The sequence below is a fragment of the Melanostigma gelatinosum genome (assembly GCF_949748355.1).
Source record: "Melanostigma gelatinosum genome assembly, chromosome: 14".
Classification (NCBI taxonomy): domain Eukaryota; kingdom Metazoa; phylum Chordata; class Actinopteri; order Perciformes; family Zoarcidae; genus Melanostigma; species Melanostigma gelatinosum.
This window is the reverse complement of record NC_136647.1, coordinates 20455007-20473755: the sequence shown is the minus strand read 5'-3', so window position 1 is coordinate 20473755 and position 18749 is coordinate 20455007. Positions and strand designations below refer to the sequence as shown.

Below are 18749 nucleotides of genomic sequence, written 5' to 3'. Positions count from 1 at the left end.
GAAATATAATATGTATATGTAAATATTCCTCCCAATATTATGCCATTTTATCTCTCTCCTCTTCAACTCTAAGGTGTAACATGCAAAACTGCTGTTTTTGTTGGAATATATCCGCACATTACTGAGTGAATGAATTGTACTATCTGCATTCAATCTTTTGAATGCCAGCAAAATGAATACAGTGGTTTTGTGGCATACATGTACACACTTTTGAGTAATTGAGCTGATGTAAGTAAAATAAGACAATGAGACAATAAGACGATAAGATAATGGCTTTATTGATCCAAATATCTTTGCCATCTTTTTCATATTCACTGAGCTTCATTTTGTGTGTTCTGTTCTGTTTACTTAATTCATTTGTGTTAAAAATGACACTGGGTAACTTTTACAGAACAATGGCTGCTGGAGCTACAACTGACTATTAAAGGACCAGTGTGTAGGATTTACTGCTGAATGGCTAAACTGCCATTTAGCATTTAGGTAAAATGCTAAGCTATTGTAACAGTAGTGCAAGTAGAGAAGAGTCATTAAGTCGGCACACTGACCCAGTAATTATAGAGCATTATTTCCCTAAAGTTTGCTGACATTACTGGTCATAAGTAAGGCGGTAGCAGTGGTGTGTTTTATTGCTGATGAATTTTAAGGTGCATACCACCACATTGGGAGCCTTTCGATTGCCTCTCAACGTGGCAACGCCAGAGCTGGCTGCTTGTAGCTAACGGTGCTATCAGTGCTAACAGTTCAAACTACGGCAAACGTGCCGACAAAGCTCAAAGTGTTTATCTGTGGCTATACGCTCCCACCGGGACGCCATCTGTCGGGATGCCGTCATCAGTTGTATCCGCCCTGTGAGAGCAGTGCAGAGCGCCGTTCATGAGCTAACCAGTCAGGCACGAACATGCACTTAAAGTACGACCAACCGGCCAGCGGATGTCGTTTATTGCACATTTAACTTTTCATTTGTAAAAGGCATAATGTGTTGTTTTGATAAAGTCTCATAGTTTCGCTTTAGGTTATTGTTTTTACCACTATTCCAATTTTTTTTTTTACAGTTGGCTGATTAACTTTCAGATTTTTGTCCATTGATGGTTCCAGAGTTGTTATTGTTGTTGTTGCTGTTTATTAAATCTAGCCAATGTATACACAAGACGATTCTAATAGCAAACTGTGCTGTTTCCCCATCTGAGCTGTGAAATGCATTGCTGGCACAGTGTTGTGCGGTACTCATGAACACTTTCATTGAAATGTCAGACTTCGTGCCGTTCATGCTTGCCAACACTCACAGTAGAAAGTTGTAATTGCATACGCCCACATATCAAATTATTCAACCATCTCACTCACTCAATATACTTCGCTTTCATGAACTCCATTTTTAAAGAGGGCATTAATCTATTTCTCAGGTAGTAGTTGTAGCAGTTACTTTTTGAAACAAAGTTTTAACCTGAAGCCATGATCGTGTAAATTTGAACACTAAATATCATATTTCTTGATATGCGTTGAGCTTAAATGTTGTTGTTGAGTCTTAAATTGACATGTCTTAGCTGAGTGCATTATGACTGCTTTGGACAAATCAAAATAGATTAATTCTGGAGCATCCACTTGACAAAAAAGGACCTGCTGGGAAATGAATAGTGGAGGGGCAACTAACACAAGTCTATAATAAGCATACATCATCAAACAGACAGAAATCAGCACGATGCCGCTGCACCAGATCAGTTAAAGGCGGCTTGTGTAACATTTCTAAACATCATGATGCTTGCCATCACTTTCATCAGTATTACATTGGTAGCCCTGTCATCAGTTCATCAGTGCTTCCTTGTTGTCCATTCACCTTAACATCATTGTTCCTTATTTATGGGAAACTATGCTGCCACAAAACACAGGAAGGTTTCCAATTATGGAAGTTCCAAGTTCCGTCTGTGTGAGCATTTACTGTTTGACAAGTTCATTCAATATTTATCTAGACATGAGAACATTGCAACTTGCCGACAGTGAGAGGAATATTCTCTTCCACTGCGGCCAGATGGGAATGTCAAACATCATTCACTGTGCTCACAGGACGCAGTACTTACCCTCAACACTGAGTATCCGTCCACCACTTTGGTCCATACTGAGGTATCTCCACAACACAGATATATTCCCATGGCATTTTGGACAGACATTCATGGTCCCCAGACGATGAATCCTGCTGAATTTGGTGATGGTCCGACCTTTTCCTTTCCTCCACCATTATCTATGTTGTTTTGACCACTGACAATTGGGTGGTTTGCTGTTCATGTTCCTCTCCGGATGAATTGTATTCACTTTGGTGATCATCTAACTTCTTGTGTTATGCCACCATCTGGTCATCATTTTAATTTGTCCAATACTTTGTTTTATGACCAAATACCTGCAAAACGAAGGGCCTTCCCATCCCATCAGCCTTTGCTGTGTTTTATGCTAAATAGCACCTGATGGCAAACTATCCCAAAAGTCACAGAGTCTCTCTTTAAGTTTCAAACAATAGTTTGTTTTTAGGTTACGCTTAGATGATTGACATGTGACAGGAATTTCATCCTGATTTTGAAGGGTCATATTATGGGTTTATTACGGTTGCAATTTATAATTTTGATAGAAAATAAAAGATCTAAGCTTCTGAATGCGACCAAGAAAGCTAAAACTAATGAGGCACGCAGTGTCTGATCATTGAAGAGCAAGAACATCGAAGCCAGGTTCCAAAAAGCAACACTGATTGTGCCATGTCATGTCATTTTCTCCAGGATGTGAGAAATGACAGCAGCCGAGATAGAGCTGTCGCAGTGAAAAGCCACTAATTATCACCCAGATCATTTTCAAAGGACCCACCGCACTGGAAAATACAGGAGTTGCGCTTCAAGGTGTTTCCATCACATACACATCAATATTGCCAGCTTAAGCAGCTATTAATTGAGTTTGAATTTTAACGATTTGCATTTTAACAGCACACCTACACCTCCTTCTGATATGTAACACCGTTGGAAGAGCACCGCCGTCTCATTAACACTGCATGGCATTCCTCTGAGCCTCAGCACATAAACAGATGCAGACAGAATATTGATTGATGAAAGTGATGAAATAGGAGAAGAGTGAGAGAGCAAGGAAAACCATCGTCATTTAGAGTCCAAACTTCAGGTTGATCTCACTCAAGAGGTCCTCTTATCGAGCAAAATGTCTTGCTGAATTTCTTTCTCCGTAGTGTCAATGGAGGACAAGGCAGCAAAACGACAAAGTTGTTCAGAAATGGGACGAAAGGTGTTTCTGCTGGATGCAAAGACACCAGTCAGGGAAGAGGTATTGAGCTAAGTTGTTCTTTTACAGTGAATCTGTTCACGTGCACGCGTTACTCTAATAGCAACGCAGATCACAATGCAGCTCAGACTCTTGGTCATGACAGGCTGCATTTGAGCTTACCGTCTTATTTGGCTCCCTGATAACATATGATAGGTTCAGTTGACTCAGGCAATGAACAAAACCCACAGAGGTGATCAGATGCATACATATTTAAATAGCCTTTTTTAATATGTAAGAAATATTGATGATGACTGATTCGAATCACTGGCATGATGATAACACATCATGGTGCTTGTGCTCAAGGAAATGGAATGGGGAAATTGAGGGTCGGGACGGTTCACACGTCGGAGGAAGGGGGAATGGAGAAGTAAACAGAGGAGGCAGAGGTTGAAATTTAAGGACGAATACTGATTCCATGTCTGGCAGACGCACAATCGCAGTCCATTTGAGATACAAGGTCAATTATTTATAGAATATGTGACAATCCATCGTGTTGATGATACTGTTGGTTAGCGTAAGACTGCAGACGTGCTTTGTACTGGACATTTGTGGTGAAACACAAAGCAATACAACCTATCAAGATTCTGTCAGCGACCTCTTTAAAGGTTCTCTATACGATACTCAGAGAATTAAGATAGCATTAAACAATTAGTTGCTATGTATGTAGAGATAGTGGAGTAATATCTACCTGTCTGCTTTGTTTACAGAGCGGGCCGACCACGTGCTCCTTTTAGAGCATGTTTGTGCATGTGACTAGCTAGCCAATCGCCGCCGATCTGCACTGCGCTCATATGGCGGTTACCCTTCAACGGCATCGTTGTGGAAGCGTAGTCACCCACCCTCCGGTTCCCCCTCAGATTTACACTGTTAGCTCTATCAGCACTGTTGCGACTTTTTTTGCACTGTTAGCGCCATGTGCACTGTTAATGCTGTTGGGACCGTTAGCTGCTAGTTGCCGACTCAGCCTTCGCCATGTTGAGGGACTAGATATGCTCTGAATTTTGAATTTAGCAGCTTTAACATTACACATAAATAACCACCCTAAATAAAGTTCACATATTTTTGCTATTATATTATACTGTTGATTTTATATTGATGAACGCACTTTAGTTTGACATTTTGGGAAATACGTTTATTTCACAGTCTCGTCAGGATGAGTTTGATACCCCTCATGTCTGTTCAGTAAATGTGGAGCTACAGTCAGTTTGATTAGTTTAGCACAACGACTGGAAACAGCTATCCTGACTCTGTCCAACGGCAGCAAAATGATGGTTTTGTAGCTTGTCTTTTCACTTGTTTGTTGAAGTGGAAGATATCGTCACTGTCTGAAATCCCATATTTCTGATTGGGAATTACTCGTCGGACTCTGACATGAATGGTCCCCCCCCCCCTCTGCTGCTTGTATTGGAACAACATGGTGTGAACGTGGCATTACACAAGTGAACATTTCTCTGACTTTGATACACTAGGTGTTATTTCAACTCGTTCCACAAGCTTGAAATGTCATTGTCACTCATCTAAACCACCCGGCTATGAGAAGCATAATTTACAGCCACTGCACTTTGTCACATACCAATATATAACCATCCTCTTTAATGACTGGTATGAGCTGTAATGCCTTTCACACAGCTGCCTCCTCTTCATCGGCAGAGTTATTTCGATTACAGCCTTTTTTATTCTAACCCAGTGTTAGAATTTTCAAGCATGAGTCCATTCAGAATGCACTCCTTTCATAAGTCAGGAAATGAAAGCAAAATGAATAGAAATGCCCTTACTGTCTGTCTAGTGGACCATGTGACTATAGCTGTTTATGCCTCGGATAAACAACACCCACGTTATGCATGGCTCCCTCAATTTATCTAATCCCACTTCATCCCCAAGTAAGTATTCCATTTGTGCGGCTGTGACATTTTTCATGTGATTTATTCTATTGTCCCGAGTCCTCGGGCCATGGCTGCCCCTCCGCCCCGTCCCCTTGCCATCAGCGTTGACAATCCCGGCCTTTGTTTTTGCAATGAGAAGCAGCATTCTTCCAGAGGGATGAACTCCTCTGTCTCTACAGGGGCTGGCACTGACGACGCGACCCTACCCGGGGATTGGATAGCACCCCACCGGATGCTGCGAACCAAATCCGCGAGTTGTCACCCCGACTCTGGTGCTCATATGTGCACCAAACACGCTCTCCTTCCCCTGGAAGACAACTTGATGGATCCCTCTGTTCACCACAGCTGACACATCAAGGCCCGGCACCATTATCAGCACCTTAAGCATTAGCACAGCACAACAGGATTAGAGTCAGTGGATCATCGCTAATTTCTGTAAGTAAACATCTCATGCACTTTATTGTTATTATTTTGTATGATTGAATTTGAATTGTATTGTAGTTGATTTAATTAACTACAATACAAAAGTGCTCAGTTCTATTGTGACTTTTAAACAACGGGCTAACAATGAAATTAAACAACTTTTCCCTTGGCCACAAAAGCGCAACACAATACAAAAGTTGAGCACCAGGAGGAGAAAAGATGAGACGAAAAGGTACTGAAGAATAAAACTATTTCAGTGAGACTCATCCCTAAAATTCCACAGCACCTGAACATTAGAATTCCAAACCGAGGCACCGGGCTCAACTTCTACATCTCCAACCAGTTGAAAGGATAGCGCAAGCATCAGGACATCAAACACCAGGAACAGGAATACATCAGAATACCTGCAGCTGCCTATCGAATACAGACACATGCTCCGGTCACCGCTAGGATTTAAGGGATTAATAACAGTTGGCTGGATTGATGGCAGCAATTAGGACTAAACGAAAGGAAATCACGTTCCCGTGACAATGGGATTTCAATTTCTTTATTGTCTGTGGCTCGGTCTGGCACCTGCCCCGAGGAACGGCTCAGCTGTAATGAGGGTTCACCCTGGATACAGTTTGCGGTGTCAAAGCCAGGGTTGATAAGTTGGAGGTTGAACACACAGTAAAAACAATATAAATGCAAATGTTTGTTCACTAGTGTTGTTGCGCATCATCTCTGAAGCCATCTACCTGGATCCCGTTTCACAGGCGTATCTGTCTCATGTTCCGCACAGCACTCTCCAGGCTCGTTACCCTTTAAATCGAGGATGTCTCATCCTTCAGTTCATATCCATTTGACTGTCATTAGCACAGACAACATTAAAATAGATTTACCCCGCTGGGACAGGAACTATAAGACACGTCTATTCAATTCAATTCAATTAATTTTTGTACAGCCCAAAATCACAAATTACAATTTTGCCTCAGAGGGCTTTACAATATGTACACATTTGACATGTAGTGGTCTATAGTGTCGAACGCAGCACTAAGGTCTAACAGGACAAGAACAGAGACGAGTCCTTTGTCTGATGCGATTAGAAGGTCATTAGTTATTTTTACCAGAGCTGTCTCTGTGCTATGATGCTTTCTAAATCCTGACTGAAAATCCTCAAATAAACTATTGTTACACAGAAAGTCACACAACTGATTTGCAACTGCTTTCTCAAGGATCTTAGAGAGGAAGGGAAGGTTAGAGATCGGTCTATAGTTGGCCAACACCTCTGGATCCAGAGTGGGCTTCTTAAGAAGAGGTTTAATCACAGCTACTTTAAAGGACTGTGGTACCTGACCTGTTACTAAAGACAGGTTGATCATATCTAATAAAGTTGTGCGAATTAATGGTAGCACTTCTTTAAGCAGCCTAGTCGGTATAGGGTCTAAGAGACAGGTGGAAGGTTTAGCCGTAAAAATTGTTGAAGTCAGTTTGTCAAGGTCAATGGGATTAAAGCCATCTAAACATATATCAGGGTTTACAGCTGTTTCTAAGGTTACTCTATTTGTGGAAAGATTGGTCGAGGGCAGGAGATTATTAATGTTCTCTCTAATAATTATAATCTTATCATTAAAGAAGTTGATGAAGTCATTGCTACTGAGGTCTATAGGGATACTCGGCACAACAGAGCTGGGACTCTGTCAGCCTGGCTACAGTGCTGAAGAGGAACCTGGGGTTGTTCTTATTTTTCTCTATTAACAATGAGTAATAAGCTGCTCTGGCATTACGGAGGGCCTTCTTATATGTGGGCCTTCTTAGATGATCAATCTGGGTCGGACTAAAGTTAGCACAGGAGTCCTCTGTTATATTGAAGCATGGTATCGAGTTAAATACAGACGGAATCGCTTCTTTAAATTGAGCTACGGCACCATCAGATAGACATCTAGTGTAGTAACTCTTGCTTAACGGTGTACACTCCGTTAGTAAGAATTCAAAGGTTATTAGATAATGGTCCGATAGAAGAGGGTTCTGTGGATAGACTATTAAATCTTCCATGTTAATGCCATAAGTCAGAACCAGGTCGAGAGTGTGGTTAAAACAGTGAGTGGGTTTCTGTACATTCTGACAGAAACCAATCGAATCTAATAATGAGATGAATGCAGTACTGAGGCTATTGTTCTCGACATCCACATGAATATTAAAGTCACCTACAATAATTACTTTATCTGTTTTAAGGACTAGGCTTGATAAAAACTGAAAAAATTCCGATAAAAATTCCGAATACGGACCTGGGGCCCGGTACACTACAACAAATATAACTGGCTGTATTGTTTTCCAGGTTTGGTGTGAAAGACTAAGAACCAAGCTTTCAAATGAGTTAGAGTCTAGTTTAGGTTTAGGGGTTAATAATAGGCTAGAGTCAAAGATGGCTGCTACTCCCTCACTGAATTTGACTGACAAGGATAGTTGTGTTTCATTGCAGCACATCTGTCAGGAATACAGCCAAAACGTTTTGTTTTCCCATTTGTCTGTTTGCTTGTCTGTTGGTGAAAGAAAGTCTCCAGAACTACTTAGCACATTGATACCGCTACATCCACACCACTCCATCCACACGGCGTTTCAGCATCTGTGACGGTTCCCTATCTGGGTTACTTATGTATGTTCCTTTAAGACAGCAGGTACCAGAGGTGGTGATCGCCTAAGTGGAGGCACCTGGGCCCGGTGCATTTCCCCTATAAGGCTCCGCCTTTCTTTCTTTCTCTCTCTCTCTCTCACATCAAATTGAATGTAAAATCAACACTTACACGTGACGGTTTACTAGATTATGTGTCCATAAATGTGGTCAAAACACGTCTCTCACTCGTTCCCTCTCGGTTTCGTTGTCTGTTCTCACTCGTAGCTCTGCTGGTGGCTTAACTATCTGTACTACTGGAGAGCATTTACAAAATGAATAAGGACAGGAAAGTCCTCCATTTTGTGTCCATCACCCTCCCAAAAGCCGCAAACTGTGGCTTCAGACGTCCGCTCCGTAGGTCTGATAACGCCGCTGGTCACGCTGCTTGCTGATCGCTCCAAAAACAGCTGCTTCCTCCTTAATAATGCAGACTTTAACTGGACAACAGCTGCTAGTAAAGACAACAAGGTCAGCATCGCCTGTAATCAGTTGTCCATGTTGAATTAACCTGGTAGTCGATCGGTAATCAATGTTGTTTGTGAGCTTCCGGCTAAGGGTCACGTGATAGGAGTGTGACGAATCAGGGAAGGACACGTCATGACTGCTAAGAACCAATCAAGTAGCGAACGCTCGTTTCTAAACGTATCCGTTGTTCGGCCGTCCACACGAAAACACAACCCGGAGTTTTCAAACGTATCCGTCCTCGGGAGCGTTTGAAAACTCCTTCGTTTTCGGTGCTCGAAAACGCCGGCATAGTCTGGACTAGGGTTGAGTTTTTTTCCGATACCGGTGCTAAAACGATACTTTTAAAATGATACCGGTGCCTAAACGGTGCCTGAACCGATACTTTTTTCTTCAAATTGAACAACATATTAACTGTTTAAAGTATACTATAAATATAAATAAATACAAAACACTTGGCTTCAAACTATAGCTTCAAACTTTTTAACTTCAAACTATGAACAACATATTGACTGTTAACAGTTTACAGTATACTTAAATAAATAAATACAAAACACACACACACTCTGTACACACACTACAGCTTCAAACTTCAGCAATTATTTTGCAGAAATATGAGCATATTTGCCTTCTCTGGCAAAATACGAGACCTATTTATTTTACCAGTTGGTGGCGGTAATGCGCCAATTCATCGTTTGCCAACCGCCACTACACCTCAACGAAGAAGAAGAAGGTGTCGCGTGCCGGATGTTGTGCTTGTTATGAGCGGCAGTGCAAAGTACCCGGATGTCGATGGAGTTAGTAGCATGCCAGCCGTTTGACAGATCGTTTTTATTTTTATTTTTTTAATAAATCATGGCCGAAGCTTCGCCAGAATGATGGAGGGGTTTTTTTCTAAGCGCGTACGGCTCGTCCAGTTGTAATAATACTATGAGTGAGGAGCGGAGGACCGAGTCCTGCTGCCAGGACGGAGTCATCAGAGTAGTGTCAAAAAAGTATTTCAATCGGCGCAGGCACCGAAAGGAAGCACCGAAATCTGCGTTGCGTTTCTGCACCGGGTTTTGGTACCCAACCCTAGTCTGGACGCTCAGTGTATACGTAGCAAAACATATGCGTTTTCAAATGGAAACGGAGTAGTGTGGACGTGGCATCAGAGCAACTATGAAAATGGGAAAAACAACAACAAAGAACCACAAAGAAACTACAAAAAGACACAAAACAACTACAAAGAAACTCAAAACAACAACAAAGAGACACAAAATGTCTACAAAGAGCCTCAAAACAACAAAAAAGAGAAGCAAAGCAACTACAGAGAGACTCAAAATGACTACATTATGACACAGAATGACCACAAAAAGAGACTAAACAACTGTAAAGTCTGTGTCTTGCGCCTATGTAGGGAAGTTGGTGGGGCCTTTTGCATATCTGTGCCGAGGGGCCTATTTCCTCATAATCCACAACAGATATGAGTCGATTAAAACAGTGACTTGACATATCAAATTATCATTAAATTTGAACAAAACCAAGCTTATGCTGTTTGGAAATTGTGAGATAAACACTGATGTACAAGTTATGATGGACAATGTTAATATAGAAAGAGTATATTGAAATAAACGTCTGGGTTTGATATTACGCCAAAACATCTTCTAGAAATTTTATTAAAGATATGTGCGAGCAAAGATAGCAAGGAGCGTTGCAGCTCTGGGACAAACAAGGCACATTCTGGATCATAAAGTTGTATTATCGCATCTGAATTACTGAGTGGAGGAGTGGTTATGCTTGTTACAAAAAATAGCCATGAGGATGGGAAGTCACATGCTTTGAAGTTCATGGATCTGGTAGGATTTAAGACGGCACAATTTATGTGCAAAGCAAGACTTAACTCACTTCCGGGCAACAAACTAAATATGATCTCACACAGAAGGAATTTATTTTTCTGAAAATAAACAACGTGTATTTCTATTTGTGGGGTGAATTCATGAAATGGTTCAGATTAAGAAAATAAAAATAAAAGTACAAAAGTATGTCCATGTAAGAAAATGTATGAAAGAGGTACAGGGATGAGGAGGGGGCCTCGTTTCTCTCAGGACTGTAACGCTCCTGGTTGTTGTTGTTATTGTATTTTTTATACTAAGATAATTGTTTATGTGTATATGTGATATATATATAAATTAATAACCAATATTGAAGTTGTTTTAGTTGTAGAAATGGACAAGACCTTATAAGTGCTTACTTCATCCTACTCCTTTTCCAACATATAATATTTAGTTATTGATTTGTTTATATAGAATTTCAACATAGATCGTTTTTTTCAACACTTTCCTATAATTTGCATCTAATTTTCACCAAATTGGCTTCTTTACATATTTGGATGAGCCCAAAAGAAGTTGTTTCACCTATTTTATTCAATGGATGCCAATTTCTTGCTGGCATGGCCTACTCATATCATACATTGTTGTGATGCATTTTATATGCGGAACCAAATTTAGGTAACAGGTTCACATATCGACGGCAGGGAATGCTGCTAAAATTGATGGCATTTTGCCTGTAGCTCATCCTCGTACTTTATTTGTAACATTCACGGGATATAAGCGTTCCCCACAAAATCAGCATGATCTCCTATCCTCTGTGTATTTGGATGCAGATGCGAGCAGCAAAATTCAACATTTTCAGCGAAATACTCATTAACACATTTAGATTGTTGTTTTATCAGAATCTGCGTGTAATGTAGATGAGAGCACATCATTCCAAACTGTTGCTGTTGCTCTCAGTTATGACATAATTAACCTTAAAATGGGTGTGCAAAATGATGAGGAGGTGGAGAGCGACTCGCCGCTTTTCAACATGATGCGAGAAGATAATTAGCTTTTCCAAAGCAATAACACACTGTTCATACATGGCCCTGTTAAACCTATCCCGATGTGTTCATTAGCCAGCACTACCTTTGATCTCAGACTGGGGTTGATCCTTTTTTAATCGAGGATTAGTTACGGCTAAAGCTTTGTGATTAACCGGCAGAGCAGCTGTCTCATGAAGAGACTTTTGAAAAGAAGGGGAAACAAAAGCACACGGAGCGATTGGAGCCGGCATTATTGTGATCGCATGTGTCTGTGCTGTAGCTGGAAAGCTGACCCTCACTAAGCATGAACACGCACACATGCAGAAACGTTCTTGTAACGTTCTCTTATATTTTTTCTCTTCATTTTCTACTCGAGATGCACCAACGTTCTCAACCATCCAATTCTGCTCTTCCCCAGGTGTGCTGAATGATGAATCCCACCTGACCATAGATTGGAGGCGTGTGGCAGATTGTTCATTATTAGCATGACACCCCCTAAACACTATATAAGGCAGGTGTTGTGCCATGTACAAATACTCAATTACAATTGGAGCGAAGACAAATAACCTCAGGTTCTGTTAAAAAAAACGTAAACATGATTTTCCAGAGCGTCAGTACTGGCGTTTCAGGATAATGAAAAAGATAAGATAAGATAAGATAAGATAATCCTTCATTAGTCCCTCAGTGGGGAAATTACAGGATTACAGCAGCATTGCTCACAAGTAAAAAATAAAAGATCGTAGAACAGTATGTAAGCCTTTCAGAAGCTGAACGCACACAATATCATCCGAGGATGTTATAGTCTTCAATGGGATCAGTGGACCAAGAGTATTTAATAGTCCAATAATTATAAATAGTCTGAAACATACAATAATCTAAAGTTGCTGATATGATATTCATGCCTTTTTATTTTCCTCAAATGTAGAACTTGACCTTGCGTTGGGTAAACACTTTGTGGACTGTGAAAACAAGATGTTTTTATTACCTCTTGTAAAATAGCTGTCGTAAAGGTAGAAGAGCAAGAACAATAAAACAGAAGTCAATCCCAGAAATCAATAGGTACTAACAAAATTAGAACAAACATAAAAGGACATTTGTTCTCACACTGCTTCCTGCATGAGGCCCAATGTGTGAAATGTCTTCTATCAGCATTTCTTTTTTCCGACCTTCATCCACGCAAAAGCCTGTACGACCCAAACAAATATCATCTGAACCATTTATAGACTGCCCGGCTGCGAACTGCCTGAAACTCACTGCAACACGAATGACCTTTGGGAATGAATCACACCAAAAGCCCACAAACACAGATAAACAGCTGAATATGAAATATTTGCCCCTCAAATTCTGTCAAGACGGACCCGATCATAGACTCATCATCGCTCACACTGTAACCTCCGGGCAGGTCACATGACCACGGGAACAACAGTTAACAGAGACAGAAACATCTACAGAAAACGTTGCGTCATATCTGCGTTGCTTCTCCCGAGATAAACGACTGACAGATTCTAATCCTTGGTGTGTTTTCTCTCTGCAGCAATCATCGGCTGAACTGGACCACCGGGACACGCACCCTCCTCTTCTCCAGGCCTCTGTCCTTGAACTGACCATGTGTGCATGCTATAAACATAGGTATGATAATGTGGATTCTATTTACGTAGAGCTTTTATATCCAGAGTGAGCTCCCGTAGCAAAGCAGCACCCGAACCATCAGGTGAAATGTGGGGTTCAGTGTCTCGCTAAAGAGCACGTGGACATGTGAGCAAGCGGAGCCGAGGATGGAGTTTGCATCCACTGGGGAACGGGACATTAGAAATAAAGGCATGTCTGTAATATAAGCCCAGATAAAGGCCTGGCTATCTATTTATATTCGTGAATTTACAGTATATTACTATAAAGAACATATAGACCTTATTGTATCACGCTACTGTAAGGTTTAACGGAACCCACAGAAGAGGGAATCCACAACATCTATAGGCCTACCTCTGTCCACCCGTTCACAGACAGCAAAGGGCCCCACCGAAGCCCTCTTTAAGTTATGAGCTGAAACGTTCTCTGTAATACACCAGTATGCTTTCAAATGACAGCGAAAAAAACAGAAAGCTGAGCATTTTCTGACCTATTTTCTGTTGGGTGGCAGCTCCAGCAGGCTGCGACTGCTTTCTAACACAATGCCGCCCTCCTAGTCTGTGCCCTGCAGCCGCAGTGTGTTGACGCTCAATAGACGACCACCATATATGGACTTCACAATGCAATTCAGATTTATAGCGATGGGCCATTAGATTGGGAAACTCAGTCAACCAGCTCATCCCTCGTTCAAGGGCTAAAGACAGCGTGCTAAACATAACTCTGAATGTTTTCCATCAGGAATGACTGAATGGATTCTGGTTAAAGACACTTTTCACATTTCTCCAACCGTGTGTCTGACGGCATGAGCAACAAAAATGATTTCAAACATATTATATTATACAGCATTCTAAAAGAATGACACATTCTAAATATGTTCCCGTCTATGAAAATAAATAAATAAAAACACCTTAACCTCTTTAAAATGTTATTAACTGAATTAAAGAAATTCCCAAAAATAACAATAAAATGTACAAAACTTAAACAGCAATTGGATACAATATGATATAAGAGATATAACTGTGACGATAACATTTAAAACATTTCCAAAAGATGCTTGATTTAGCTTGTTGGTCATTTCACAGCTCTCTGGTTCTTATGATTGTGCATCACATCATGTATGTGCGTTTATGTGCAGGTAGAGGCATGACTCAGGTCTGATACTGGAGATGCCGAAGAGACGAGACATCGTCGCCATTGTGTTGATCGTGCTGCCTTGGACACTGCTCATTACTGTTTGGCACCAAAGCGCCATCACTCCTCTGCTCGCTACACGAAAGGGTAAGGGTCAAATATCGTGAACATTGTTTGACATCAGTATTTGTTGTAGCACTATGCAACAAAGGTGCGACTAAAAATCAAGTGCTACAAAACATATTCATTGGTCGCACCGGTATGTGTGTAGCGTTGTTTTTCCCCAAACTGTAAAGACCCGCCCACTTGCTCTACCTCTGTTTGGCACTGACCGTGACAAAAAATAAAGCAACACATCTCTGGATCCCTCAATAAAAAGTCAATGGATTTTTTTTCCATTGGATTTTGGAAGATGAAAATATTGTGGAGGCACCACTGTGTGTGAAATTGCGCCGTGTACTCCTCTCCGCAGACCCAACATCATCAGTGGCAGTTACCGCTCCACCACCGCTTACTGGTTTGATGCCCGATCCATCTTCGATGGAGTTCAAATTTTGGTGCAATTACATTATGTGCTGGTGTAATCAGGGAAAAATGTCACATTTTGATGAAATGCCAAAACGCCAGAGTGTAATACACAGAGGATTACTGTTTAGCATCAAATTATCTCCGGATTAAAGAGAGTCCACACTGTCTCGTGTCGGACAAACATGAATCTGAATGTACAATGTCTTCATGTAGCACACGGTCCCATCAGTAGTTGTCAGCACACAGAGGCTCATTGTTGTCATTTCCCCTCCTGGCTAGATGACAGACGGGATGGTCGCTCCAACTCAAGGAATACTTTTGCCCTCAAGGAGTCCTGCTCCCTTCAGAACAGGGACATCATGGAGGTGGTGCGCACTGAGTACGTCTACAGCCGGACCCCGCCGTGGTCCGACGTCCTGCCCACCGTCCACGTCATCACTCCCACCTACAGCCGGCCGGTGCAGAAGGCAGAGCTGACGCGTCTGTCCAACACCTTGCTGCACGTGCCCAACCTGCACTGGATCCTGGTAGAGGACTCCCAGAGGAGGACCACTCTGGTCGGCCGTCTCCTCCAGGAGACGGGACTCAACTACACCCACCTGAACGTGGAGACGCCCAGGAACTATAAGGTACGCGGGGACGCACGGGACCCCCGCATACCTCGGGGTACCATACAGAGGAACCTGGCCCTGCGGTGGCTCCGGGAGACTTTTGGCGTAAACAGCAGCCAGTCTGGGATTGTCTACTTTGCAGATGATGACAACACGTACAGTCTGGAGCTGTTTGAGGAGGTAAGGATGTATGTTACAAACCAAAAGATGATGCAGAGCTTAATGTCTCTATAATAATGCAATGTCCCCACCTCCTCATCCTTTCACGGACGTCTTACTTTACATTTCGGGATTCATGGACTTTAAAAAACGCCTCAAATGACTGATCCCTGTCTCTGTTTTCAACCAGATGCGTTCCACCAAAAAGGTGTCAGTGTGGCCCGTGGCCTTTGTGGGTGGCCTACGATACGAGTCCCCTAAAGTCAACACCTTGGGCAAGGTGTACGGCTGGAAGACTGTGTTCGACCCACACCGGCCCTTCGCCATCGACATGGCTGGGTTTGCTGTGAACCTGCGCCTCATTCTGTCCAAACCTCAGGCTTATTTCAAGCTACGTGGAGTGAAGGGAGGTTATCAGGAGAGCAGTTTGTTAAAGGAGCTGGTCACTCTCAGCGATTTGGAGCCTAAAGCTGCTAACTGCACTAAGGTAGGAAAACAAGGCTCTCTGCATGTCGTGCGAATTGGCAATGAAACAAGCTGCCTCTGTAAATGCTGGTGGTGTAAGAGAATGTTTCTTGAGATCCTTTGCTGTCATGACAACTTGTACTTAAAGTCAATAAACTGTCAGCTTACAGCTTCCAGCTCATTTAAAATATGCTACATTCTGCCTCTAGACATTGTGTAGCAAGTATGATGTAGCGTATTACAACTGCACCGCTAGCCAAAATGTAAGTTTTAGTGTTTCATCATACTGGCTCTACTTCTGCTTGTCTCCATCCATTTATTAATTTATTTCTTCTTTACCCGCAGGTATTAGTATGGCACACGCGGACAGAGAAGCCTGTGCTCGTAAATGAGGGCAAGAAGGGATTTACAGACTCTAATGTGGAGATATGACATACTTCATCTGACACAGGTAATGGCAGAGATTTAGAAATGCAAATTGATGCATTTCCACACTGACTATTCTGGGGGATGAGCCAAAGGAGAGCATCTTCACTCATATGTGCACGGTGAGATATGGACATTATGTGAAATAGATGTCTGACCTTTACAGAACATTTTTTTTAAAGATTGTCTCCTGTAGATTTTGTTTTTAGCCACACTAGCAGCGTGGCTGTAAAGGTAGCAATGTTGCTCCGTGAGTCACTTTGGCCCAGACGAATATTGGATGGATTCCTGTAAATGCTTGTCCAGACATTCAGAGGACGAATCCTACTGACTTTGATGACCTCCTGACCTTATAGCACCACCATGAGGTTGACATTTTTATTTTTTAGTGAAATATCTCATTGTATACTGGACGGATTTAATATTTTGTACAAGCGTTCATGGTCCCCAGAGAATAATTCCCAATGACTTTGGTGATCTTATGACTTTTCCTCGAGTGACATCATCAGGTCAAAATTTGAATTTGTCCGATAATTTAGTTTGTGACTAATTACCTGCAAAATGAATGGTATTTCCATCAGCCTCAACTGTACTTTGTATTCAGTGCTAAATAGCGTGTTAGCGTGCTGTAGTTAGCCTTTAGCTCACAGCGTGGCTGTACGTTCCCTGTTGTTCATACAAAGTACGAACATGTGTTTGCTTGTCTGTTCCTTTAGGGGCATATCTCCATTGGATTCTACTCGGATTCAAACCAAACTCAGAGCTCCTTCCAGTGATATCCAGGGGTCCAAAATATCAGCACAGCACAGTAGCCGTACTTCATCAATGAAGGCACACCTGTCCGCCCCAGGAGGCAGCACACGGCGTGTGCTTGAACAGAACACAGAGTATCAAAGCACAACTGCACAAAAAGACGTGCTGCTCAGAGCACTGGCTGATGCGAGACGCCGGTAAGAGTTGCCAAAAGGAGCTTGCCCACTGAGGTCTCCTCGGAGAGCTGAGACAAAGGATGCTACGTGATTTTAACTGCAGGAAGAGATGGCACAGCAAGCAATAAAGAGCCCTCTGAGCGCAGACAACACCAGCCAACCATCCAATCAGCATTAAATAGGGCCCTTTTGTTCTGAGGCGAGCTGGCTGTCGGGCACAGGGCTGCATGGAGGAACAAAAGGGGCCCTTGTCTTAAGTGAGTCAGCACTGACTGACAGACTGCAGTGAGGGGATCTGAGCCCCCCCACACACTTGTACTGTACAACACTGAGCTATTTAGATAGCACCCTGAACCCAGCACTAATTAGGAGTCCTGTTACTCCCCAACACACATTCACACATGCTCAGCTGTCACACTGCACACGGTGAGCACACGGACACACATGCACTGAAGAGTACGGAGCAATGATTTATTACAGTGTAACAGCAACATCTTCTCTTACAGTCATTTACTCCAAGCTCTTGTTTATTCCTGACATGCTGTAACACTACGGAGGTCTACTGCTATTTGAAAAGAAGATTCAATATCCCTAGCAGCCTGTTCACCTCACAGTCATCTGCATATAAGCTAATTAAGATCCCACTGAGTGAGCTGATGGTTTCTCAGCAGAATTATTTATTGTTTCAGTGTAACCGGTACCAGTCACTTGTTAGTCGTGAGATATGCATGTGCGAGTCGATGGGATACGGAGCCATTAATCTACAAATTGAATGTGCAGCCTTTCAAATAGCTGTATTACACAATCTAATTATTCCCACCATGGATGGCTGGCTCGCAAGTGACGATTTCATACCCCATTGACTTGCAGTGGCACTGCTTACAAACGCTAATGCTCTCAGACTCTGTGGCTGTTAGGAGTTTGGTCAGTTATCGATGTGTCAGGCATCTGAAACTTTCACTCAAAGATTGGGGTCTGATGTTGCTACAATGCTGCTTGTGTTTCATTTGAAAGCTGTTCACATCCCTCCTGCCTCAGCTCAGATTGTCCCATAAACCATTTTTTTTGTTTCACAGAAAATGTCATTAACTGCACTCTGCAGTATATTCACACAAGCAAAACAAATCGAACAGAAATATCAAATAAAAATGTATTGCCCTTTAAGTGGAAATCCACGGGTAAGAGAATATACTTGGAAATGTTTCTCTATGTGTAAAGAGTCACAGTATCTCAAGGTACTGTATTTATATAGCTATAAACTGCTCCCATACAAACATGCCTTCTCTGATTTTATTTGTCTGTGTA

The 18749-nt window shown here is 42.1% G+C and overlaps 1 protein-coding gene across 1 annotated transcript; it reads left to right on the top strand.

Annotated features, from left to right (window-relative positions):
* The first annotated feature begins 5523 nt into the window (after nucleotides 1-5523).
* b3gat1b (beta-1,3-glucuronyltransferase 1 (glucuronosyltransferase P) b) lies at nucleotides 5524-18739 on the top strand. The gene is made up of 7 exons (XM_079282776.1): nucleotides 5524-5627; nucleotides 13104-13198; nucleotides 14331-14473; nucleotides 15134-15645; nucleotides 15815-16111; nucleotides 16435-16540; nucleotides 17232-18739. Exons 3-6 carry the CDS (start codon nucleotides 14362-14364, stop codon nucleotides 16519-16521), a joined length of 1008 nt encoding a protein of 335 aa, XP_079138902.1. The 5' UTR covers nucleotides 5524-5627; nucleotides 13104-13198; nucleotides 14331-14361; the 3' UTR covers nucleotides 16522-16540; nucleotides 17232-18739.
* Nucleotides 18740-18749: the final 10 nt, after the last annotated feature.

Excerpts from the sequence above, each read along its gene's own strand:
- b3gat1b (XM_079282776.1), top strand. The coding sequence starts at position 14,362 with ATGCCGAAGAGACGAGACATCGTCGCCATTGTGTTGATCGTGCTGCCT. Across the intron at positions 14,474-15,133 it reads TCTGCTCGCTACACGAAAGG|ATGACAGACGGGATGGTCGC; the intron begins GTAAGGGTCAAA and ends CCTCCTGGCTAG. Across the intron at positions 16,112-16,434 it reads AAGCTGCTAACTGCACTAAG|GTATTAGTATGGCACACGCG; the intron begins GTAGGAAAACAA and ends CTTTACCCGCAG.